The sequence below is a fragment of the Dermochelys coriacea genome, chromosome 13 (genome assembly GCF_009764565.3).
Source record: "Dermochelys coriacea isolate rDerCor1 chromosome 13, rDerCor1.pri.v4, whole genome shotgun sequence".
Classification (NCBI taxonomy): domain Eukaryota; kingdom Metazoa; phylum Chordata; order Testudines; family Dermochelyidae; genus Dermochelys; species Dermochelys coriacea.
The window spans coordinates 15,791,064-15,818,156 of record NC_050080.1 but is presented as its reverse complement, the minus strand read 5'-3'; the positions used below and the strand labels follow the sequence as shown (position 1 = coordinate 15,818,156).

The 27,093-nt window shown below is 41.0% G+C and overlaps 1 protein-coding gene and 1 long non-coding RNA gene across 8 annotated transcripts in view; one reads left to right on the top strand and one right to left on the bottom strand.

Annotated features, from left to right (window-relative positions):
* Positions 1 to 27,093, bottom strand: part of NFATC2 (nuclear factor of activated T cells 2) — a 131,084-nt gene that overhangs the window by 7,514 nt on the left and 96,477 nt on the right. For 2 of the 7 annotated variants that reach the window (XM_038369590.2, XM_038369581.2), the window contains exon 10: positions 7,951 to 8,038. The exons of the other annotated variants lie outside the window; for them this stretch is intronic. In XM_038369590.2, the coding sequence (XP_038225518.1) occupies positions 7,995 to 8,038 (44 nt within the window). In that variant the 3' untranslated portion in view covers positions 7,951 to 7,994. The remainder of the gene's footprint in view (positions 1 to 7,950; positions 8,039 to 27,093) is intronic. 7 annotated transcript variants of the gene reach the window in all.
* LOC122456390 overlaps positions 2,512 to 27,093 on the top strand; it is a 29,741-nt gene continuing 5,159 nt past the window's right edge. The window contains exons 1-2 of the long non-coding RNA XR_006275308.1: positions 2,512 to 2,800; positions 2,908 to 3,027. This is a non-coding gene — a long non-coding RNA (uncharacterized LOC122456390). The remainder of the gene's footprint in view (positions 2,801 to 2,907; positions 3,028 to 27,093) is intronic.

Here is a 27,093-nt window from a genome sequence, read left to right as displayed (position 1 = left end):
ATTATTTTCCTGCTTCATAGAAAAAAAGTCCCAAAGAGTCAGTGGATATTGACATTCTTACCAAGATGAAGTAAGAAAAATTAGAAAAGTGAAGCACCAGATTTTGGGAAGTGCATTTTTACAGATGCCAAACTTGTGTGCTTGGATTGAAAATTCTGTGCATGTAAGTCATGTGCAAAAGTATTTTTCTGAAAATCTGGCCTTAAACATATTTGTCGCATAGTGTATTTTTCTTTATAGCACAGAAATAAAACTTCCATGTTCCATGCCTCTTTATACAATTATTACTCTAACCTCCTGACATTGTGTGCTGGTGATTAATAATAAAGACCAACAGAATGCATTAGTGTACTCCCATCCTTGCTTTTCTATGCAGAAACCCAAAACAACATCATTATGTGTTACCATATACAGTAGAACCTCAGAGTTAAGAACATCTCTGGAATGGAGGTTGTTCATAACTCTGAAATGTTTGCAACTCTGAACAAAATGGTATGGTTGTTCTTTCAAAAGTTTACAACTGAACATTGACTTAATACAGCTTTGAAACTTTACTATGCAGAAGAAAAATCCCCCCCCACACACACCTTTTTTTAGTAGTTTGTTTAACACAGAACTGTATTTGCCTTTTCTTTTTTTTTTTTTTTGGTCTCTGTTGCTTTTTTTTCCGGTTCCAAATGAGGTGTGTGGTTGACCAGTCAGTTCATAATTATGGTGTTCATAACCCTGAGATTCTACTGTAGTATGCAGTGTTGTAGCTGTATTGCTCCCAGGATATTAGGTAATATCTTTTATTGGACCAACTTCTGCTGGTGAAAGAGAGACACTTTCGCACTTACACAGAGCTTTTCTTCAGGTCTGGGAAGCGTACTCCCCATAGTTGTTATTGGGGCATTCAGTGCACTGGATGAGGTATACCACATATAGTGATAGGCATGTATAGGATCCACGGATTTGAAAGGTATGTTGAGATGGGGAAGGTTTTCCTGAATCCCCTCTTCTGGCCTTCAGAAACCCCCCAACCCCTCCAAGCTCATCAGAAGAAGAAAACTCCCCACACACCAGGATATACCAACTGAAAGCGGCATCAGACCCTGCCAGAACAACTGATGCAAAACCTACAGCCATATCTCCACTGCTAAAATGGAGATAATGGGCAGCTATCTCATTTGTATCTGGCACCGCAATTATGTGTGCATATTTTTGCCAGAATTTACTATTTGTGGGTTCAGTTTTACCTGTCAGAATCATGGCAATTGCATTTGCAAATAAGGTGCATACTTATGAAGATATGGGTCTCTCAATCTATCTTGGTAAATTCTTGTTAAAATCATATAAACCAAATGTTCAATATTAGAAGCCCAGATCTATGATCAAAATTACTTCAACTGCTTGTGCAAATTGATTATATGCTCACAATAGTAAGTACGTTACTAATTTTTGCATGCAATTACTGGGGATGCATTACAGATGGATTAGTCCAAAACACCAGATCCAAACACTCTTCTTGGCCCAAATCTTTGGCAAAAATTCTGATTTGGATCCATGTCCAGATCCCATCTCTAATTGCTCTTGCAATCACAGGCACACTTCCTTGCATGGGGACTTAGAACTACCATTTGATTTTTTGTTAGAATTAATTCTCTTAAAACAGTATGTATCCTCTGCCCCAAGCCACTGTACAGAGAAAGTGAGAGAGAGAGATAGACACCAATTTAGGAAAGAACTTATGCTCATGCTTCAGTACCCTATCTGAATAAGGAGATGCTTTTCTGAAGCGGGGTTAGAAAAAGATTGAACCCTTTTTAATTAATCAGAGAATGAACCTAAGAATAGAATAAAAATTCAGTGCCACATGTTAAGATTCCATAGAAAATGAACCTGGTAAGGGCAAGGACTGCTTAAAAGAGGCAGAGCCAGTGTAACAAACCAGCTGATGTTTCATACTATAATAGTGTCCCTTTTGAAAAAAAACTGTGGGTGCAGTGATCTCTGCTTTATTCTGCAGATGAGATTTGGACTCCCTAAATTCTCTCCCCACACCGATGCAGCAGAACAATATTAAGTTCAGTGCATTCAGGGCTTCTACATACCCCTCCGTGCACAGAAAGCCCACTGGTAGTACACCTCAGAATTTAGCACGTCTTCCTAATTCCAGTCAGGATATGCTTTCATGTGCCTGACCTCACTTTGATTGGTGGAGGCGCCAACTGAAAAGTAGAGGTATCTTAGAAAAAACTATTATACAGCGAAGGGGATTTTTACCATCTCCTTGTGCCTAAACTTCCACCTGCCGTATCTTATATCAGCTTCTGCCCATAACCGCTTGTGCAAGTTCATTGAAACGACTGTATAGCTGAAGGTTATTAGATCTGTTGTGTTTCTGAGGCTTTGCAGTGTACTCAGACTGCCAGTGGGAGGTGAGATTGCTCTAGTTTCATGCAAAACCGACTTAGGCTCAGCTTAAAGGACTTCCTGTTTTCTCTACCCAGGAAATGAGAGGAGCAGATCTTCAATGGAAATTTTTCATAGCCTCTGACTGCTAAAAATAGCAGTGAGGTGAAAGAAGTGGGCACCAACTCTACTGGGTCATTTCCTTTATAAAAGGAGTGGGCTGAAACGGCAGGCTGAATTATTTATCAACACGTTTGTTCATTCAGTCAGTGTATCAAAAACATATTGTATGTGCATTTCCTGTCAATTTAAAACAGCCACCTCAGATGGAAACATCACATTCTTCCTGATGACAAGAGGTCATTTCAGTCTAGGGACGGCTAATATTTTAGCTGAAAACAAAAAGGTGAAAAAAACTTACTCTTTTTGGAAAATAGACCTAAACTAATCTTCTTAAACTTACTGGGAGAAATTCATCTGGGATGCTGAATTTTTTTTCATTTGTTTCTACAGCTAAAAATAAAACGCAAGGAAAGCAAAATCTGCAGGACAGGGCTGCCAAGCTAACAGCACAGCGACAGGAGAACAGCTACTATCTGGTCTCCAGTGCAAATATGGACGAGACTATAGCTGGTAGGTGCAAAACAGTAGTGAAGCAGTTGAAATGTAGCGGTTATTTGACAGTCAGCTTCACTTTCTCCCCTGCATGTTGCATTTATTTGCATTGCAGGGTTTTATTGGCTGAGGTGACAGGGTGGACAACAGTGACTGTACAACAATAAAAACAGCAGAGCAACACAGTGAACCAGACAGCTTTGTAACCTGACTGGTTACCATTTCTTGGACTGCGGTGGGGTTTCATGGGTGTAAGGAAGAGCGGAGGTTTGTCTGTGCTATGGCAGGTCAGGCTGTTGGTTCCTGAGGGCTGCAGAGCAAACTCTCATTCTTGTATATATTTAGTACTAATGAAAGTCAGAATGAGTCAATAAGACTGTAAATTAAGCTAGCCAGAGGCTGCTGTCTTCTTACTATAAATGGGCCTGAGCCACAACACTGCATCTTTAAGAGAAGGACAAGCAATCCTGTTTGTACAGCACCTTGCACAACTGGTCTAAAACTGGGGCTCCTAAGCACTACCGCGTGACAAATAAATAAAATAACAGCAACTGGAGCCAATCTTCCCAGCTCAGGGTTATCTCGACACTGGGCTGAATGAAACCATTCATGTTGAACCTGTCTTCCCCAGTATTTTGGGAGAATCTGAATACATATCCAGATCTGATTGTAGTGACCAGAGTTTCTATTGTGGGCTGAATGGGAGCTACAAATCCAGACACACCCAAACTTTGGAGGAAGTTTGCATTCTGATCTGACTTTCATCTCTAAATGTCTCTCTTTTTGTGGTAGAATAGGCCTGGTCTACACTACACCATTAGGTGTACGTAAGGCAGCTGACATCGACCTCATTATGTCAGTGTACACACTACAGCCTTGTCCCGCCGATGTAAGTGCCCTACTACACCGACATCATAATTCCACCCCCAGGAGAGGCATAGCGCTTATGTCGGTATAGACACTGTGTTACTTATATCAGCTGTTGGCTGTCTTGTCAAGAAAGCTGGACAGTTAGAGCCCAGAAGCCCCCAGCTGCCCACTCCCAGCTGGGCTGCTGCCTGGAGGCTCCCTGCTCAGGGAGCTGGGAGGCAAGAGCTGAGGGCATAGCTGGACTTCCTGTGGAGAGCTGCGCAGAGCTGAGAGCCCTGGCTCTCAGCCCCTCCCACTCTGCCCCTCTTCAGTCAGTGGAAGTGCTCCTGGTGAGGATGCGCACCACCGACAGAAGAAGGGTAGTTATCGTGCTGGCTGTAAGTCGAGCTATATTAGGTCGACTTACAGCTGTAGTGTAGAAATGCCCATAGTTAAAATATCCAGTATAGGGTGGACACTTCCACATACCCAGAATACCAGACATTCCAGTATTTCCAGGAATGGCGTGACCCTATCCCTGCTGACATGACTTCACATGCACTGTGCAAGTGAAATCACATTGCATGGAGGAAGCCATTTTGAAGACCACCTCCCCCCATCCCTCGCTGGCGTGATCTCATACACATGGTGCATGCTGGTGGGGTGAAGGCGGCATGCCATTCAAAATGGTTTTCTCCATCTGCACAACCACATCTGGTTTTGTCTCAATACCAGACAGGGGCCAAACCTTAGCAAAAGAGGACTGTCCAAAACTAGACTAGACAAATGGCCGGCCTAGTCCAGTGTCGGAGTCCTCTGAGCCCAATCACACTACTCTTTGGTTGAGAGTAAACAGAAATGATCTGACTAATAAATAAAATGTTATCATCTTAAGGTGCCTGTTGTATGCCTGCTTTGTCGTGTACTGTCACTTATGTTTTAATGAGAAGCCAGAAGAGCTGCTAAAACAGGACAAGCCACATTATGAGGACATAAGCAAACAGTATGAAAATTAAATAATAAAGAATGAACATTTAAATAATATCTGATGTCAGCTGAACAGAACAGGGAAATTTTCAGGTCAGAATTCCTACTGCAGCTTATCCTTGTGTGTGACTCCATTTAATATGGAATGCATGAACCCTAATACTTGGAGTTCCCTGCAGTAGCTACAAGCAACAGTATGGCTCAAACACCATGCATTACTGCAGTCTGCATTACTTTGGGTTAGAGTTAGTACTTTACTGTCCAGTTTTCCAAGGGCCTTCAAAACCATGACTGCAGCAATGCCCTCTCCCCCATATTTGCACATGCAAATAAGCACCTGAGCAAAGTGAGACCATCGCTTTTCTATTAGATTCCCATTTGGCACATGCAAATGTTGGCTGTGTCATGCACAAATATTGAGCCACATTTTCAATAGGATGGTTGTCATTTTGTGAGTGCAATTTGCACTGGTAATTTTGCACTTCACTTGGATTATGGGCATGAATTGAAGTGCTGGCATCTTCAGTGACCTGCTTGAGCATGTAACTTGGATTGTTACAGGAAAAGAAGTCTGATTTGCATGTGCATGATTCACTATAAATACAAACTGTACATGTGAAAAAGAAAGCCCTTTGAGAATTTGGCCTTTGACTTTTTTTAAATCATATTTTTAATTTTTAAGGTAATATAATAAAAAACACAATAAATCATTGAAAAGACTGTAACTCTGAATGTGTTGCAGCCCTGATATACAATCCTTGGACTCTGTAAAGATGCAGCAGAGTTTGGTATGTTGGGCATAATCTGCCTGAACAATGGGAGGTATTAGTGTACAGTGTGTGAAATTCCCCCAGTGTAATAGCAACCAACCCACTCCCCCTATCCCCTCTCAGCACTCCTGCATTCAGCAGCTCAGTGAAACAGGTAGATCTGCTGCCGGGGGAGGGGTGTGTGTGAGCGGACTGGCAGACACAGGGATGTCAAATCATCTGGCCAGCCCACATAGGTCAGCATGGGGAGGCGTTGGGGACAATAGTAGCAACAGTACCGGTTGAGTGGTCACAAACACCTACGTTAAGGGATTGTGCTATGGCTACAGTGGTGGCTGGTGCCCTTTTTGAGGAACGGATTCTGCATCTTCATGTGCTGCATAGTCTCCCTGCACAAGCTTGTTTATTTGGTCTCTGTGCAAGGGGGTGGATTCCATCTGCTCTGATTTTGACATTATGGATCCATACTGCATAGGAAGGGCTTGTAGTTGGGGGAATCTAGACGGGGTCTTACAAGACCTGGGTGCTGTTGGCAGCTCACCACAGACTTCCTGCATGACCTTGGGCAATTCACTTAAACTCTCTGTGCCTCAGATCACCTGCCTAATGGGGGGGTGGGGAGGATAAATTCATTAATGTTTGTGATGAGCTATTTTACTGTAGCCTTTATGAGCCTAGACAGATAAAACCCTAAGAGTCAAAATCCATATGAGAGATCTGAATTCTTTTCAACCCTCAGTTCAGGTGTCTATGTTGCTTTACAAAGGGTCAAGTCCACATTACACAAGGTAGATCCTCAGCTGGTGTAACCTGGCATAGCTCCACTGGAGTCATTGTGGAGGGGGTTTAAATTACAGATGGCTACGCCACTAGAAAAAGGGTCCAGAATTGAATGTCCCCTTGACTTTTCAGTTTAAATCTGTATTATTGCAAAAAGGCTGCATGTAAATTTCTGGTAAAGCAGCTCTTTGCAAGACAAACAAAACAGGGTCAAAACTCTGATTTGCAAAACTCTACTGTGCCAGGCTTCTGCTCCGAGCAACTTTTAACAGATGAGTAATAATTCCCTTAAAAAAGGGGGGGGGGGAGGGAGGGTTAATGATAGAAAACACCCTGCCTAACCCATTGCAACAGGGAAGTTAGTGGGAACTGTAGTATCCATGTATACATTCGAGTCTAGCCAGTTAAAAACAGTAGAAGCCTTAAAGGATTCTTGCTAGCACTTTTACTGTGAGGATGTTAACCAGCAATAGTACAAGGACTGCTATTGTATTGTTGCTGGTTAACATCCTCACAGTAAAAGAACTGTTATTACTAATGTCATGGGCTGACGATGCAAAATCTCAAGTTTACATGCACATGATAAAGTCACAGTTTTAATAAATAAATACATTTTGAAAAATCAGCCCCCTCTTGATAAATAAATTTAAAAGCTTGAGCCAGCAAATGAAATATCCAAGCAAAGATTTTTTTCAAAAAGGGGTCATGGAGTTCTCAATCAAGCAATGCTCCATTCTAAGCAGTGGGCCAAAGTCAGACTTGATTTAAGTGGATGTGTGGCCACTTAAAGTGAGCTTGATTCTCTTCTCACTTAGGACCCTACCCAATGATCATTGAAATCAAAGAAAATACTCTTACTGGCTATGGTGAGCATTGAGTCAGGTCCTTGTGGCTGCATAAATCAGAAGTAATTCTTAGTCACATCACTGCAGCCAGGCCACCATAAAACCAGGGCAAGTGAGAGGACTCTCTTGCCCAGATGGAGTCCTGTGACAGTGAGGTCTGCAGGATCTGGCCCAAAATTCTCACTAAAGGAGATGAAACTAATCTGCATTGCAGGATAAATTCCCCTCTCTTCTCTGTGCTGCAGTTAAGAAATCCTGCTTATTCGTAGACATTGCCAGCGGTTCTGCGTGTGAAACAAGTGCAGACTATGCATTAAGGAACTGACTGCATATAAGAGACCCACAGCGAGGAGTGGGGAGGATGATCTTTCCTCACAGTTGTAGAGTGACATGTTTGCTAGATTTTGCTACAGTTTGATACACCCAGGCGAACTGTGGGTTCTAATGACACAGAGTAGCCACCAAATGTAAATGTCAATATTCTTATACACAGAGCATGCACAATCCAATGCCTCTCCCCTGCCCACCAAGCCCCAAATATTTCAGGAAATCTACAAGGTATATAAAATGGAAGCAAGAGGAATTAAAAAAAAAAGATTTAAAAGCTTTTAAGCCAAATTAAAAGTGGCAGGATTTTTATTTTTTTTTTAAAATAAATATAAGGTTAAGAAAACACACAGCTGGAGAAAAGGCAGAAAAATATCAATTACCTTTTACTTTGATTGCTTGGATCAAAGATCACAGTCATTCTGTTTCATATAATGTTTTGTATCCAGCTAAGGTGTGTATCTATCAGCTCTGAAAAAGATTTGCAAAACCATTTTTGAGAAAAAAATTGTAACCTTCAGCCTATTTCATAAGGCCAAATGTTACAGTTATCGGCTACTCTTTCATAGTGTGTCTTGGTTTATTAAACGGACATTTCGGCATACACAATACACAAGGCAGAACTTAACCACTGACCTTTTATTGCCTCAGATCCAGCACTCTATTTTACTGGGATTTTTTGCATTTCCTAACTGATATTATCTAAAAATGAATATTAAAAATTATCCTGCTAAATGACCTTGATTCAAACTGTACGAGAAGTGCCAATAATTTGATCTGATATTTCTGAGGCACAGGAGTTCCATGTGTCTTATAAGCCAGGTCAAAGACTAGTCACTGCCTTTTACAGGTTTCAGAGTAGCAGCCGTGTTAGTCTGTATTGGCAAAAAGAAAAGGAGGACTTGTGGCACCTTAGAGACTAACAAATTTATTTGAGCATAAGCTTTTGTGAGCTACAGCTCACTTCATCGGATGCATTTGGTGAAAAATACAGTGGGGAGATTGATATACACACACACAGAGAACATGAAACAATGGGTTTTATCATACACACTGTATGGAGAGTGATCACTTAAGATGAGCCATCACCAGCAGCGGGGGGGGGGGGAGGGGGAGGGGAAGGAGGAAAACCTTTCATGGTGACAAGCAAGGTAGGCTATTTCCAGCAGTTAACAAGAACATCTGAGGAACAGTGGGGGGTGGGGTGGAGGGGAGAAATAACATGGGGAAATTATATGGAATTACTTTTACAGTAATTCCATATAATCATCATCTTAGTGGTCCAAATGAAACATGATACAAATATGCCAAATCTAATCTCAGCCTCTTTTAGATTACATAATGGCCATGTAAATGCATTAGATTTTTGCATTATCTATTAAGAACAGTTAAGTTATGTGCAAAGAAATTCTGAAAGTTACATCTTTGCTTCAACCACAAAGGAGGTGAAACTTTTTTCTCATAAAATGGCCATACTTTAAAGTCAGTTTCTTTTTGTCTGTCAGATCTCTTTAGATTTCTTTTAAATTCATTGTGAAAGCCTTTGACTCCTATTTAAACACAGTGCAGAGATAAAAAAAATCATCATAGTATTAAAGGAATAAAAATGCTCCTTCAAGAATAATCTAATTTTGAGATTCAGAAATGTCTTTGCAGTTGGATTTCAGTTGGTTATATATAGAAGAGAAATATTTTATTTGGCTCCCTAAGATGGTGCAGCCACATATTATGTGCTTGATCCTACCATTCAGTATATGAAATACATTATACCCTCTGTCTTGGAAAATTATCCTTTGAACATGTGAGCACATCAACTTCCTAAGGTACAGAGTCAAATATATCAGAAGGAAGGAGCCAAGCCCCAGCAAACTATACTGGTAAAAATACAGGGGGACTTATTAGTTTTGTAAATAACAGAATGAAAGATACATTCTGGGATCTAGAAAGAGGTACTCAACTCAGACTCATTGAATTACTCCTAATGTATTCATCTGTTACAAAATTCAACTCCCTATTTAAAGAATAAGCTTGAACCCCACCTGGACCCACTCCTCCTCCTCCTCCCCATTAGCTGTGTGTTTCCTCACTCTCCCTCACATAACAAGCTAGGTTGTTAATGTCATTTAATTAAGCAAACTCTTGAAACAAGATAGATATTTAAAAGTAAATGGTAATTCTGCCTCCATGCCCAAACTTTACGCCAGTTTAAATGGACTCAAAACCCATCCAACCAACAAGATCTTTCCAAGAATCTCACATATCATCTAGAAAGCTGATGGAAAACAGAATCTAAATACACTGCACTGCAATGAAGTAATATTTGCACTTGTGACTAAAGCTTGGCTCCACCTAGATTAATATCAAAACTATCATCGAGTTCAGGGGACCTGGATTTGGTCCAGAATGTTTTGAATACCCTCTAGTTATCATACTTCAATAGGGCTACTTGCAAAGTAAGGAACAAAAAAGAGAAAATGGATATTGTGCTACTGTACCCAGAATTATTAACAGGAAGCTAGGCAGGTCTGTGAGAGAAGTTTGAAAAAATGTCTGTTCCTTTCAAACCCAAAATCTCCTATGTGCAGAATGACAGGTTTCAGAGTAGCAGCCGTGTTAGTCTGTATTCGCAAAAAGAAAAGGAGTACTTGTGGCACCTTAGAGACTAACAAATTTATTAGAGCATAAGCTTTCGTGAACTACAGCTCACTTCATCGGATGCATATGTGCAGAATGCATCACAAGTATTGAGGGAAAATTCTAGACAGATCACTAATTTTTTCACATCGCTGAATATTAGGACCCTAGAAATCCAGAGTGGATTTTGCATATTTCTATTATTGTCAATGTCCCTCCTGACAGGGAAGCTGGGCATCACTTGTTTATAAAAGTTCACCCTTAAATATGTCACTAAGAAGTGTTACCTCGTGGTTAGAGCACAAGACTAGCTGCTAGCATGCCTATGCTTGGTTCTCAGCTTTGCCACTAATTTGTCATGTAGCTTTGGCCCAGTCACAGAGGCCAACATTCTCCAAAGTGTCCACTAAGGGTCTGATTTTCAAAGGTACTGAAGTGCCTAAAGATGCAGATTAGCACCTAATGGGGTTTTCAGAATTGCCTATGCAGGTTAGATGCCTAACTCCTGGAGCCACCTCTCTCCATCTTTAAGCATCTAAATACATTTGCGAATCTGGCCCTAAGTGCCTAAGTCTTCAAATGTCCACCTTGAAGTACTCAGGGCAGTTTGCATAAACTTCAATCAAGTTATTAGTGCTCAGTACCTCTGAGAATCAGGCCTTAGATGTTTCAGTTTGGACATCCAAAAATTGAGGCAACTCGGATTAGATAATATGTTTGAAAACTTGGACCTTAACAGCTCTATCTCTGCATTTATGCATCTTTGAGATCCTCAGACAAAAGTTACTACCCAGAAGTGCAGAATACTATCATAAACAGCAAACAGTCTGGGCCAGGAAAGTGGTCCTTAAAGGCATTTTCTTCTCAATGAAGTAAGGCAAAAATGAATGTATAAAGAGAGAAAAAAAATGGAGCTGTTTGCCAGAGCATAGCTAATTTGAAACTTGCATTGGCCCCAGACTTCATTCCTATAACTGCTTGCACAGTTGTTGGGTTCCTTTACTGTTTTGCCATGCTTCACATCAGGCAAATAGTTACAGCCTTGTAAATTAGTAATAAGTCACACCTCAGTTTGTAAGTCACCGGTTAAGTCATTACACTTTTGTGGCCAGAGGGCTTTCACACAGTTAAACTGGTTACTTAATTCTGTGGAAACCAGTTTATTAAGATCCCACAATAAGAGGACTGAAATCTCAAGTACAAACAGCAAACTGGGGAGAGGTGTTATTTATAAAGTCCGAAGTCTCCGCTGGGAAAAGATAGCAAATATCACATTATGAAGAGTGAGATGTTAAGAGTTTTAAATGATAATAAAGGGTTATCTGTGGTGGTTTCAGTTATTTAAATGTTTTCCCTTTTTAAGCCCACTGGATGTCAATGAATTAAGGATTCTAGACTGCTTCTCCATGAACTGGGAATAACTGGTGCTGCAGTGTTTCTAGGATGCACACATTAACTTGTCACTTAACTTTTCTCAGCAAGGGAAGGTTTGTTGATTTGCAATTGCAAAGCAATTTTTGCTTCAGAAGTGTGATTTCCTGTTTGCTTGATGGATTACAGTATTTTATCATTGGTTTCTCATAAGAAGATTCTAAGATAGGCACAAACTCTGCCTACACATTGAGCTGGAGGAAGAATTTGCGTCAGCTGGAAATCAAGAAAGTGCACTTTCATGCAAAACTTTCATGTACTTTCCCTCCTTTCCTACAAGCCATTAGGTATTAACATATTGTTGCTGGAGGTATCTTGAACTGATCTGGAGGCTGTATCTCTCTAATGCCCAGAAAACTATCATATGGGGGCTGAATTTATGACTCTCAATCATCAGGGGATGGGGTGGATCAGCATGCCATGCCAGTCACAGGGAATATGCAACTCTACAGGTCTTTCATAGAATCGTAGAATATCAGGGTTGGAAGGGACATCAGGAGGTCATCTAGTCCAACCTCCTGCTCAAAGCAGGACCAATCCCCAACTAAATCATCCCAGCCAGGGCTTTGTCAAGCACCCTTTCCTAGCACTCTTCTTCTGAGTGGTCTACAGCACTGCATGTACTCAAGCTTGAGTAGACCACAGACGTTCAGTATAGTACCAAATACCATCACTGGTGTTCCAATCCATGAGTCAGTGGAGTGAGGTACTAATCAGTGTGAGTAAGGCTCTATACCACAATCAGGCCCTGTATAATTAAGGAGCAAGACTCCTTAATCACATCAAACCTCTAGACCAGTAGTTCTCAAAGCCGGTCCGCCGCTTGTTCAGGAAAAGCCCCGGCGCGCCGGACTGGTTTGTTTACCTGCCGCGTCCGCAGGTTCGGCCGATCGCAGCTCCCACTGGCCGCAGTTCGCCGTTCCAGGCCAATGGGGCCTGCGGAAAGGGTGGCCAGCACGTCCTTGGCCCGCGCTGCTTCCCGCAGCCCCCATTTGCCTGAAACAATGAACTGTGGCCAGTGGGAGCCGTGATCGGCCGAACCTGCGGACGCGGCAGGTAAACAAATCGGTCCGGCGTGCCAGGGGCTTTCCCTGAACAAGCAGCGGACCGGCTTTGAGAACCACTGATGTAGACAATCATGCAAAGAATGAGGAGCCTAAATATTCCATTTATAGTGCTTGATTGTTTGTCTGTTCAATCTTTATATAAGTTAGGAAGACTTACATGATGGATTGGAAAGTGATTCAAAATCATCATGTGGGAGTTCTGGAAGTGTAAATTGTGACTTCAAAAATATACATATTGCCAGTGGACACCTGAATTGGATTTGGTGTGATGTGGAAGTCCAGCACCTCCTTGCGGATTTGATTTGTATTAGCTAATAGCAAAGTTTTTTTAAAAACTTTATTTCTGTTTGAATATATTGAGATACAACTTTCATTGTGCAATTGTTCGATGCCAGGGTGTTTTAGCTGAAATTGTAAGAGAAGGACATGTGTTTGAGTCATACAACTGGCTCTCTGTATAGATAGTAGTAAGTTACTGAGAAGAAATTAAAATGGAGTTTAGTTTTAGTTAACTTGTGATGAGATCAAGTGAAATATTCTAAGTAGTACACTTGCTCATTGAAAAAAAATATGTACAAACTTATACAGAAGTGGGGGAGTGGGGGGTGGGTAGTTGATTTCCTTAAACCAGAATGGATGGTTAAAGCAATACAGAAGTGTTTACTTTCAGCAAACGGACTGAAGCCAAAGAAGGGACATAAGCACAGGACAGGAGTCTCCACTGGTATGTCTACACTACCCGCCAGATCAGCTGGCAGCGATAGATCCAGCGGGGATTGATTTATTGTGTCATCGACCCCCAAGCGCTCTCCTGTCGACTCCTGTACTCCATCGCCACAAGAGGCATAGACGGAGTCGACAGGGGAGCGGCAGCAGTTGACTCACTGCAGTGAAGACACCACGGTGAGTCAATCTAAGCACATCGACTTCAGCTATGTTATTCACGTAGCTGAAGTTGCGTAACTTAAATCGATCCCCCCTCAGTGTAGACCAGGGCTTGGTCACTCCTATTTTAGGCTGATGTAACCCTATTGCACTGATGTGAACTGGAGTAATGCAGAGGTGAATCAGGCTTACACTTGTCTATGAGTGGATACGCTGAGCCCTATCAGCTGAGATAAATAAATAAATGCTGAGATAAGCTGTGCTGTTCGCTATTAACAAATCTTACTTTTAAATTCAAAACAGCAAAACCAAAATGGATTTAGTGATGAATTTTTGCTACTGTAATGTACACCTCTTGTCTTAAGTGCTAAGGCAAGTCCCAGTAGTTACCACAATGCCTCTAAAATAGCAAGAACTAGCTGGAAAAGCACACATACTAAACCACTATTGTTCACTTGTCATTCTGCAGTTTTATACAGTCCTAGACTTAACCTCTCTGGTAGGAGGCAATAGTAGCCATTTAATGAAGCATTTTAAAAACGAGAAGGAAAAATGGACTGGGAAAAGGGCACTTTTGGCTGAAAATAATTATGGCATAGGAATCAAAAAAGGTAGCTACTGCATGTTCATGTTCATCCACTGCTTATGTCTTCTAAGTGCTGTTACTTATTAACTTTTCTGCCACAAACAAATTATTAGAACATATATTTAATTGGCTGGGAAACAAAACAATTATTTTTAGACAGTTTTTTTAAAATAGATATACGGACAATAACCTAATCTGTCCTGTCCCCTCCCCGCCCAAAAGCACCAAAGCATTTCTGGTGATTTCCATTTAGCCACATAACTACTTACTGGGCCACATTCTGCCACCCTTACTCATGCTGAGTCATGCTTTATTTTGTAAGAAGGCCTACTGTTAAGGCACTTAACTTCCTTAGGGTCCCTTGAAAATCTCAGCCTTAAACTGTATAAAATCTGTTCTTGTGTATATATCCCACTCCCATTACACCCCCTCCAAAAGATGAACATTTTGAGCTTTAGGCTACTAACATTTGGACGAGAGTTATGATCCATAATAGAACCTTGCTGTGAAGATACCATGTACAGTGCATGTGCAAGTATTAGAATATATGACATACCCAGAGGATGTATGTATTGTAGAAGCTTGCTAAAACCCATCAAACTACACTGTAATTTCAAGAAAAAACTAAAGACTACAGGAAACCAGCACTACATCTGTATTTGCATCTCATCTAAATAAGGTCTGAAACCTTTTACCAGCAAATAGTCTGAGATGATAAGAAAAATTTATATCCATCATCCAAAGAGTCAAAACTTTCAGTATGAGTAAATTGTGCTAGTGAGAAAACTTTTGTTTTAAGTAAGAAAAAAAGGAGCCAATTACCAGAAACTACATTGAACTCTTCATTGTACAGTAGCAGATAGATCATTTTATTTTTGGTAAGGGAAAGGCGGGCTTAAGAGTTATAAGTTTGGGTAATTCCCAACCTCATAATAGTAGCAATAATTTAAACCAATGGGGCCCTGAGACTATTTTAAAAATATGGACCCAATTCTTTGGGGACATCCCCTCCAGATTCTAGGTCAAGACTTTAGAACAATTAAAGAAGAGACTGCCCCAGAGAATCTGTCTCAGGTTTTAATGAGCCATTCCAAATTATACAACTGTACAAGACTTTGTGCTATGTGTATACCCATGTCGTACAGGCAAGACCAATAAAGCTGTATTCATCATAGAATCTCAGGGGCATGGTTTAAGAAGTGTCCAGTAATTGTCAACTGTATGACAATCTACAGCTCTATACACTTGCATACATGGCCAGCCTATGACCCTGCATTTGTAACTTGTATTGAATATATTTGTGTTTTTGTTTGTTTTTACAAGAAGTATATTCCATCTCTGGCTATGATTCTGGGTGAGTTTCAACCCAGCTAGTACAGGTTTTCAAACTCTATAGTAATAAAACACCCTCCTCTCTAAAATCAAAGTGCTTGCTAATGTCTAACGTGATCTCACTGGAGAATGGAGTACATCCAAAGACAATTGTCTATTATATGTATAGTCATAGAATTAGAGAGGTGTAGGGTTGGAAGAGACCCAAAAGGTCATCTAGTCCATCCTCCCATGCTGATGCAGGACCAAGTATGCCTTGACTGATGTTTGTCCAACATGTCCTTAAAAACCTCCAATGATGTGGAATTCCTGATCTGTTATCAGGTTCCCCCTTCATACTTCTTTTCTCAAGACTAAAGATATCCAGTTTTTTAACTTTTCCTCATAAGCTGGATTTTCTAAACCTTTTATCATTTTTGTTCCTCTCCTCTGGACCCTCAACGATTTGTCCACATCTTTCTTAAAGTGTGGTGCCCCAAACGGGATACAGTACTCCAGCACAGGCTTCAGTAGCGCTGATTAGAATGGAACAATTACCTGCCATGCTATACATACAACACTACTGTTAATACACTCTAGAAAGATATTATCCGTTTTTGCAAGTCCACATTGTTGGCTCATATTCAGTTTGTGGTCCACTATAACCCCAGACCCTTTTATGTAGTACTCCTACCTAGCAGTTATTCGCATTTTTTGTATTGGTGCAGTTAATTTTTCCTTCCTAAGTAAAGCACTGTGCACTTGTCTTTATTGAATTTCGTCTGGTTGATTTCAGACCAATTATCTAATTTGTCAAGGTCATTTTGAATTCTAATCCTGTCCTTCAAAGTGCTTGCAACCTCTCCATCTTTCTGTCATCCTCAGATTTTATAAGCAGGATCATCATTTACTATGGGCAAAGTGGTGGTGGTAGGGGCAGTTCCTCCCAACCTTAGTTTGTCACCTCCCCACTTTTCATAGGTCTATAGGCTCCATTTTTTGTCCTCTTCCTCCACCATCAGAATTTGCAAGATAAAATATAATCACATGTAATGCTCTAAATGCTCACAAACGATGTCCCTGTTTATAAGCATTCTCTCCACTCCTTTATTCAAGGCACTGAGGAAAGTACTGAATTGTACCAAACCCAGGACAAACTCCTATGCTACTCCACTAGATGTGACCTCCCAGTTTGACAGGGAACCATTGATAACTATTCTTTGAGTATGGTTTTTCAACCAGTTGTGCATCCTTTTTATAATAATTCCACATAGACCACATTTCCCTAGTTTGCTTATGAGAATGTCACGTGGGCCAGTGACAAAAGCTTTATTAAAATCAAAGAAAATAACAGAACGCCACTAGCCATCTCCTTCAGCCCCCAACTAAAACCTCTCCAGCGCATCATCAAGGATCTACAATCTATCCTGAAGGATGACCCATCACTCTCACAGATCTTGGGAGACAGGCCAGTCCTTGCTTACAGACAGCCCCCCAACCTGAAGCAAATACTCACCAGCAATCACACACAACACAACAAAAACACTAACCCAGGAATCTATCCTTGCACCAAAGCCTGTTGCCAACTGTGTCCACATATCTATTCAGGGGACATCATCATAGGGCCGAATCACATCAGCCACACTATCAGAGGCTCATTCACCTGCACATCTACCAATGTGATATATGCCATCATGTGTCAGCAATGCCCCTCTGCCATGTACATTGGCCAAACTGGACAGTCTCTATGTAAAAGAATAAATGGACACAAATCAGACGTCAAGAATTATAACATTCAAAAACCAGTCGGAGAACACTTCAGTGTCTCTGGTCACTCGATTACAGACCTAAAAGTCGCAATTCTTCAACAAAAAAAACTTCAAAAACAGACTCCAACGAGAGACTGATGAATTGGAATTAATTTGCAAACTGGACACCATTACATTAGGCTTGAATAAAGACTGGGAGTGGATGTGTCCTTACACAAAGTAAAACTATTTCCCCATGTTTATTTCCCCTTACTACTGTTCCTCACACGTTCTTGTCAACTGCTGGAAATGGCCCACCTTGATTATCATGACAAAAGGTTGGATTTTTTTCTCCTCTCCTGCTGGTAATAGCTCACCTTACCTGATCACTCTTGTTACAGTGTGTATGGTAACACCCATTATTTCATGTTCTCTGTGTATATACAATCTCCCCACTGTATTTTCCACTGCATGCATCCAATGAAGTGAGCTGTAGCTCACGAAAGCTTATGCTCAAATAAATTTGTTAGTCGCTAAGGTGCCACAAGTACTCCTTCTCTTTTTACTAAAATCAAGATAAGTCACGTCTACTGCTTCTGCTGTATCCACTAGGCCAGTAACCCTGTCAAAGAAGGAAATTAGGTTGGTTTGGCATGATTTGTTCTTGACAAATCCATGGTGGGTATTACTTATCACCCTATTATCCTCTCGGTGCTTACAAATTGATTGTTTAATAATTTGTTCCAGTCGACTGTATTTCTGCAGGGAAGGCTGCTTAGATGGGAATAATGTTTGTTTTGTAGAGTGGGGAACTAACTGAAGACAGAACTACAAAAAACGTTCATAGTGAATCCTGAGACCATACCAAGTCACCATTGCCCTTTCAAAGTGCCCTTATGGGGACAGCAAGATTCCTTTCCAAATCAACAAGTCTAAAGTTCTTCCTGGTGTAAATACTCAAGAGACAAATACACCCACTTCAACAACACATTAGTAACATTTTGGATTGTCATCTTTTTCTCAATGACTAAATAAATAAATGAACCCATTTAATAAATGTTTTGTGTTTGTAAAGGAATCTTGTTTCTTTTCATATAAATTGATACTCTGAGGCTCAGAAGCATGTGGCTTTTCCCCCCCCATAACAGATATTAGTCACCAATTAGGATTGCCCAACTTCTGAGTTCTTTTGTAAACAAATATCCATTGTGCACACTGGGACAGATTTTGCAAAAATTATAGCTATGCAATTTCATGCTTAATATGTGCACCCAGTCCACAGCTGTATGAGAAAATCAGGCGACTGCATACACAAATGTAGTTATTTCCAATCACCTAGTTTGCACATGCTGTTGTTGTAATTATGAACACATATGAGAAGCACAAATTAACACCCATGGGTATGATACTGCAAGTTGCTGAGTGCCGTCTGCCAGGTACTAAGGCCCAGATCCTCAAACGTATTTAGGCACTTAACTCCCATTGAAATCAGTGACATACCCAGCAATCAAATGGAGTTTAGGTGCCTAAATCATTTCAACTCCCACTGGGAGATAGGCACTTATCTGGATCAGGCCCTCAAAGTTTTTCAAAGTCTGGCTCATACTATATCTCTTGCTCTGTATAATCTATCAGACAAACACATCATTCAATACACAACAACAACGGAAGTGCTACTCTAACAATTTGTAAGAGTCATTACAAACCATGGATTAAACAGAGGTGTGAAGATTTGGCAATAATAAGAGCAGGTACACAGACCTGGCTAATTAGTGGTGAGGTGATGTAGCCTCCTCATGGTTTCAATGCAACATCATCTTGATGAAGGCTATTGATGTAATGTTGCAGCATTGTGTTGTGATAATGCAGTCCTCACAATGGGGAAGTGCTGCTTTGTGATGTGGCAAGGCATGACCAGAACATGTCAGTTTTTTCTTGAGGACTTGGGCCTATGCTATGGAAATTGGTCTGATAGATGACTGCTGCCGGTGTGCATAGCCCATGGCTAAGTACAGAAGGGAAGGACCCCGAGCCAGCTGTCTGGGGAAGAACTCCAAAATCAATCAAAAGAACAGCTGTAAATTCTAATTACCACACTCACATAATTTGTGTGATTGCAGGTGACTTGGCAGTGTAATGCACCACACACTTAGGCATTTGTCAGCAGCTGGATGCAGGCTCAAATGGTATTCTACAGTATAGCATGCTTTCCTGGCATCTATTTGCAGCCAGTAGTAACAAGCCTCTGGGATGGAATTACCTTCCTGGTCATGTGGTCTCTTATTAGGGCCAGCAGCAAGAAAACAAGAAGGTGCCCAGTCATGGAGAGAAAAGATTCAGGAGGGACAAAAATGCTAATTTAAAAGGAATAAAAATGAAGGGGATTCTTTGCTAGGGAAAGGTGCCAGACTGATGCCTCTAGAGACTGTCTCCAGTAAGGCCCTGATTCAGCACTTCATCCCTATTCAGTAAAGCCCTTAAGTGTGTGCTTAAGTCCTGCTGTCTTCGTGACAAGCACACACTTACGTGTTTTGATGAAGAACAGCTTGCAGTATGTGCATAAATGCTGTGCTGAACTGGAGCTAGAGTGGACAACAGCAATGAAGGCTTTCCCCTTATTGCACTGCAAGTCTCCTGGCTTCAGGAGTAAGACAGTAGGTCCATCTCCATGGCCAATTCAATGATCAGCCTCTCAGCAAGGCTGCCAGTCAGCTTTAGTTAGATTCTTTGGGACAAGGGCTGTCTCCTATTCTGTGTTTGTACAGCACAATGGGGGCCCATTCTCGGTTGGTCCGTAGGCACTACTGTAATCAACAATAATAATAGCTCAGTCTTTATTTTTGATGTAAATCACCACTTTTTAAAGGATATACGGTCATCAGCTGGTAATGACTGCTGGTCACTGCTGCCTCTGGTCTGCCTCTGAATTGCTGACCTGCCTATGGAAGGCTCCACATGCTGTCAGCACCAGTTCTTGGAGACATCAACTCCCATCCCTTCCCACCCCCAAATGTCTATTTTCATGCAAAAGTTACAGTGCAAACATTTTTGGTGGATACATTTCCACACCCATAAATGTTAGCTATAACAATCTCCAGGTTGTTTATCTACTGCCCCAAGTGCCCAAAGCAATCTGGGGTGCCACTGTGTGGGGGCAGCATCAGAAGCAGGTCAAGGAGTAACCTGAGAGAGTTCTTTTTTTTTTCTTTTTCTTTTTTTTAATTCTGAAATGTCATTTGCATCCAGCTGTTGATATTTTGGAAATCTGCTGGGCTTTGTTTTCCTCTGTGGTTCAGCATGGCTGCCTCCAGCTGCAAAATCCTAGGCAGCCAATGGCTGTACTTAAAGCAACAGCCTGTGAAATCTTGTGTTCTGCCTTGCTAAAGTCTTCTGTTAAGACTCTCTTAGCTTGCATTGCTTCTTTTCCTTCAAAACCTGACTTAAAAAACAAGACTAGACAAAACACTAGACAATGTACTGAAGGAAAAAAATGTACATTAGAGTCTAGAGGATGGACTGGATGATGTAGAAGGTCTTTTCTGTCTCCAAATTCTATAAGAAAGGAGACCCTGACCAGCACAGGGGATGACACCTTGTTTATAAGCATCATTTTCAGGGTAAAATAAAAATATTGATAGGTGAGGCAGTTCCAGGAAGGATGTGCTCACTGCCCAGTTTGTAAAATCTTGTGGAGGACACACTCCCAACCACAACCACCGTCAACCCCAGCCCAAACTTTTGTTAAAGGGCAGGGACAGTTATAAAGGGCAGCATAATGTGGGTACTATCATAATACCACTATGAAGTATTAATGAAATGGCAAAGTACCCTGGCAACAGAGTAATGACATCACAGGCCATAGAAAATATGGTGGGATTTTCCACATTGTCCAGTAAGTAGGTATCGGAACCTAAAACTAGACAAGGACTTCATTCCTTTTGTGATTTTGCCCATCTAGTAGCTGAACTCATGTACCCTGATTTTTACATACACAATGGTAAGTGCATTTGCACTCCTACTTTGCATGCTTAAGTGCCATGATTGTACACACTATTGATCCTTTATATTGAATTGCAGTGTTAATACAGAGAATAACTGTAAGGGATTTGATCACCTCATTGGCACTCACATGTTTCTACATACAACCAATGCTGAGCAGCAGTGGAACAGCACTTGGAGATCTACATATATTGAGAAAGTTAAATTAACTGATCAGAGTCCCAGCTGCAGCAAGGTGCGGCAGGGCAGGGGATGATTTTAGGTGCAGCATCAAGGAAGTATTCACAGAAGGGCTTTGGCAATTGGAAGTGGGGAACTCATGCGAAGGTGGGCTCACTAGCTTTGTGGGGAAGACAGGATGAGAACATATGACAAGTCTGGTTGAAAAGCTTTAAGGTGCATAGCTGTTTAGCCAGTCTGCTGTCACTTGCACTGGATTAGATTGCTGGTTTACAAAAACCAACACCTATTCTGTAAAACCAATACCAAGTACCTGGAACCAGGGATATTTCATTTTCAGGGACTCATTTTCACCTTATGCTCTTGGGTTGCTGCAATGTATAATCATGTGCTAGTAGTGAGTAAAAGAGACAATAGAGATCTAGCGACCACACATACAGAAAAATACAAGGTAAAGTGGTTACACAAAAACCCTCGAGGTGATCTCTAGCTATTGCTATATGTTATACAAAGCTGAGAAGCAGAACATCCTGGCTGAACATAAATCCTGTTAGCCCTGAGTTTAGCTTATGATGCTTTTACAGGACATCTGTGAGGGGAAAAAAGTAATTATAGAAGTATATGGTGCAGGATGCTTATAAGGTCTCTTAACTAGTGATAAAAGGAGGTATTTTATTTCCCTTTTACCCAGAATCAAAAATAACTAAAAAGCCCCATCCTCTATTTACCGGAGTGAAAAACCCCCAACTCTTTGAGGACAGGGATGGTTAAAAATGCCTCATTGATTTCATGTTGTTTTCCTTAGCCCAGAAGTAGAACCTTGTAGTATGCCTTTTACCACAGCTGAACTCTGGGCAGGCATATAGGGGGAGGAGGAGAAAGGGGATGTGAAGTTTGCTGTGCAGTCCAGTAGATGAAAACACTACTGCTGTTTATAGAGGGAAACCCAGTTTGTTAGCCCAAATGAATTCCTTTGCTAATCCATGCAGGCTTCATGTTTTCCACCAGCCCCGGCCACTGTAAAGACTATCTTTAGGAGGCACAGTGTGTTTGGAAAGGAGCAGCTGGAAAGAGGAGGCCGTTAATGCCAGCTTGGCAGGCTTTTTGGTATGGAAAAAGAGGAACACTCTCTTGGGTCCCCCCACAAAATTAAAGCATATTCGTCCAGAGCAAAGTGATGCCAAGCACAACAAACAAAAACGGCTTTCCCCAAGCGTCCTAGGCAGCTTCCCTCCAAGGTTTCACAATGGTTTCCATAGAACTTGTTTTGCTATCATAACAAATTCAATCTATCCAGGCACTATGGCGCGCACTGTGTTCTGAAGACAAGAAAATTAATTTCCTGGCTTTTTGGCCTGCCAAGTCATTTTTGTCTAGGAGCCACAGACAGGGACTCCCCAGATAACTGGTGTATCTGCCTTTCAGCAAACTGTAACATTCAGCTTTTTAAAAGCCTCTTGCAATCTTTTAGTCTAAATACAGAGGAAAGACGAGTTAACTCTGCTGCAAGAGCTGAGGGGAGATGCTTTCCTTGGTTGAGCACTCCAACTCCTTGGCCTCAGATTATCCCAATTAAACCAAGCCAGCCTGTGTGCAATGTGTCTGTGTGCGGCAACATACATTTCCTGTAATAAACCAGCCTTCTTCTGCATATATCTCTCATTGCGTACATAAAGGAAATGAACGTCTCACTCTACTCACCACAATATTGTTGAAATGCTAGTAATTATTAAGGCCTAGTTGCGATTAAAGACTTGATTATTTGCACTGCTGAGCTGGGGTACTTTCTCTGAATGCACGCGAGGATAAGAAGTGTAGTGAAAGGTAACACATAGGGGAAACCCTCCTTGAGCATTTTAGCTGAGAGAGTCATGTTCCTCAAAGGTTTTAAATAGCCAAGATGTTTTCCTAAGTGTCAGACAAAATGGGGAAGCTGAAAGAACTGATTCAAATGAAACGACTTGATTGGAACCACCAGGCCCAGACACTCAAAGGTATTTAGACTCCTAACTTCTGCTGAAATCAATGCAAGTTAGGAGGCTAAATAACTTTGAGGGTTTGGGCCCCAGAATTTTGGGAAACTCTAGGTCTTGATCTCAATTATATGGGTAGCACCTAATTCTAGTTCAGAAATTCAGTTCAGAGAAATCTGAATACATATTTGAACTATCCAGATCTTATTGAAAAGTGCTGTAGAATTTAATAGGAATAAAAGAACTAGAGTATAGTTTACTCTAAAAATGACAGAATATAATGGAGAATGTGAGCCTTTGGATAGGTTCTTATTTTAATACCACCCTCTCTAACTGTTTTGCAGGAATATAAATATTAAATCTGATAGGATGACTTTTTTAAAAAAAAACAGACAAACAAAACAGTACCCCAAACACTATAGGAAGTTTCCTTTATCGAAATAAGTAATTAAGCTTTTGAGCTTTCCCTTGGGGGGAGACCTCTAGCATATCCAGCACTGAGCTGGGCATTTCATAAGACCAAGCAGTCTTGTGTGACAGCTGGTCAGATATGCCTGGTGGTCTGGTGATAACATGGCACATCCACCCCCAGAAAGTATAGATGCACTGGGACGTGGGGGGAGGAAGGAATTAACAAAACTTAAAAAACAAAGGAAACCTCCTTTTATGTGTTATTTTCTGATTTAGCCTGTATCTGAGTGAGGAATCAGATCACTTCTTATTTAGGCAAGCCAATTTTCTCACCCCCTACTTTGCACCTATGTCTGGAATGGATAAGGCTAATGCATAACATTATTTCTATAACTATTTAATTTCAAAAGACCTGCCTGGAGAGAGTCTCCAATGTCACATGGGAACATGTTCTAGTCTGATAATTATTTACTTACACAAATACTGGACCAAATATTCAAATATGGGTGCCTTTTAGCAACACTTGCCTTTTTGTGCAGCAACTCTTGCTATTATAAATGACAGCTGCGTGCCTCTGAAAAGTTAATTGCTCACACAAACTAACCATTTTGATGGCTACCTGGAAATAAAGGTGTTCATACAACATCTATGGGCAGATTGGGTACAAAGGTAAATGTTGAGGATGTACTTAGGTCAAATGGCTACAAATGCACAGAACTAGCCCTAGGCATTATTTGGTGCTATTTAAAATGAGACATTTGGGGCATCAGACAGCTTCCTTTCCAGTGGGCCTGCATCATTGTGACTAGTGAGTCTGGTAAAGGCTGCCCAGGAAAGTGGAGTTCTTGTGAAATAACCAGTGCTATTGTTGCTCATAATGACCAGATATTTAACCCAGGGAGGTTTTGAATGCCATAACTCTTCCACCACTGGCTCCTGGCTCATCCTTCTGGAGTGTCTCCCCTTCAGTTAGTCATGCTCACTCTTTCAAAAGAAGCTTAGAAACCACCTAAATAAACCAGCACAGATCGAGACATTGCAAATGTCATAAGAGTTATTCATATGTCTCACTATTTGTCCTACATTCGATTCAATTCATTCATGGATGATGAAGTCATTTTATCATTAAAAAAAACAAAACCCCAAACCAAACCAAACCTAACCACACTTTGGGGATCTTTGACTAGATTACTCTGGTACCGATGATCAGAGGGAGTGATTACAAATTTATACTCCCCTTATATACTCCCCTTATTTCATTGCTTTTCTTTCTCTGGTCCAAATTAATTTGTGCATATTAAATGCAAAGTTCATGAGTCTTCATGCTAATTCAGGACTAGTCCAAAGATAAGCATTAAACATGGGTTTAGGTTGTCACAGATGTGCAATTAACTTTCAAGTAATTTGAATTTTTCAGTAGGGCCTCAACCGAGTCTTCCCTGGTGCATGCACAATTTTTCATTCATGCAAACCGTGTGCACTTTGATCCACTAATAGCTGCTAATTTGCTCTAGTAGAATTGGCATGTGAAAATCACGTGTGTATACTATTGTCTGTGCTTCAAAGTGCATAAAAAAGTGTGCACAAAGGTTGGTGGAGACTGCAAACTAAAAATCTTTGCATTTTACTTTGAGGCAGTCTGCTAGTATATTACATATGAGGGCAAATTCTGCCCTCAACTGCCAACATAGAGCACCCTTTAACATGCATGGGTGAAATCCTGGATCTGTTGAAGTCAATGACAAAACGTTCATCAACTTCAATTCAGCCAGGATTTTTCCCCATAGGAATTGTGCGTATGTAGCTGAAGACAGAATTTGGCCCATGTTTTCAAACTGGCATAGAGTTTCAAAATTAAAAGTCCGTACTGGGCCATAGCTTAGGGGACTGGTTGGATTCGAGGTTTCCTCCTGTGAGATGGAGACTATTTGTTCAGATGCTCGGTGTATATTAGCATAGCACTACATTGCTAGTGAAATTCCTAGGAGAGACTTCAGTGGAGCTATGCCGATTTATACCAGCTGAGGATATGTCCCTTGTATGACTAAAGTAGACCAACACTTTACTTTATCCCAAGGCCAGGGATAACAAAAGTTATTTCTATCTGACCTCTGGAAGACACAGCACAGAGACCACAGACTTAATGTGGCTAAGATTATAACAGGGATCAGAAATGAACCGTTAGCTAGAATGGGCAGGGATGGTGTCCCTAGCCTCTGTTTGCCAGAAGGTGGGAATGGGTGATAGGGGATGGATCACTTGATGATTGCCTATTCTGTTCATTCCCTCTGGGGCACCTGGCATTGGCTGCTGTCGGAAGAGAGGATACTGGGCTAGATGGACCTTTGGTCTGACCCAGTATGGCCATTCTTATGTACCAGAGAGACTGTAGTATGTAGTATATTTTTCCACCAAATGCATCCGATGAAGTGAGCTGTAGCTGACGAAAGCTTATGCTCAAATAAATTTGTTAGTCTCTACGGTGCCACAAGTACTCCTTTTCTTTTTGCGAATACAGACTAACACAGCTGCTACTCTGAAAACTGTAGTATGTGTATTAGAGGCGGGCACACACACCAGAATTTGGTTTTAATTTTGAATGCCCCCAAAGATGTATTGGGGTAGGGGGTTGGTTGTGACCCCACCTGTGAAATTTGCATCTGGATTTACCCAGATTTCAACACTTGCAAAATTGGAGTTTGACTGTTGATTCTGACACATCACTGTGATTTATCTATTTTAGGTTACCTGTTACCTTCCCCTTATTTCTTCTTTGTTAACCTTAAAAATAATATATTATAAAATGAGAAACAAGGAGTATGAAAGTCAGCAGCCTGATACAAATTACTGAGATGTAAATCAGCAGGGTAAGGATGTTCAGTCATTTTCTCCCCCATCTCTGACTGCTGCTGGGTTGGCCCAAGATGTGCTGCTTGCTTTTTCAAATCACTGAAGCCAGGGATGTAAAAGACCTTTCAGGTCATCAATGCAAAATTGTCCCTACAGTGTTTCTTCTAGAATACTTGTCCAATCTGATTTTAAAGTTTCTCTAGAAACATACAGCATTGAAATTAGAGCATAAAAGTATGTCAGAACTGGTGAGTAAGCGGTCCTATAAAACGATCTGTGAGAGTAAGCTCATAGCAGCTTCTGCTATGGGCAGAAAAAGGGCTCTCACCCTTGAGAGCTTTCTTAAGAAAACTGACTTGCAAATGGATGGAAAATTCAGATGATTCATCACCAGTTGTTTTTTTTTTAAAAGCACAATGGTCAGTAAAAAAAAAGTTTTTATGTGAGGCAA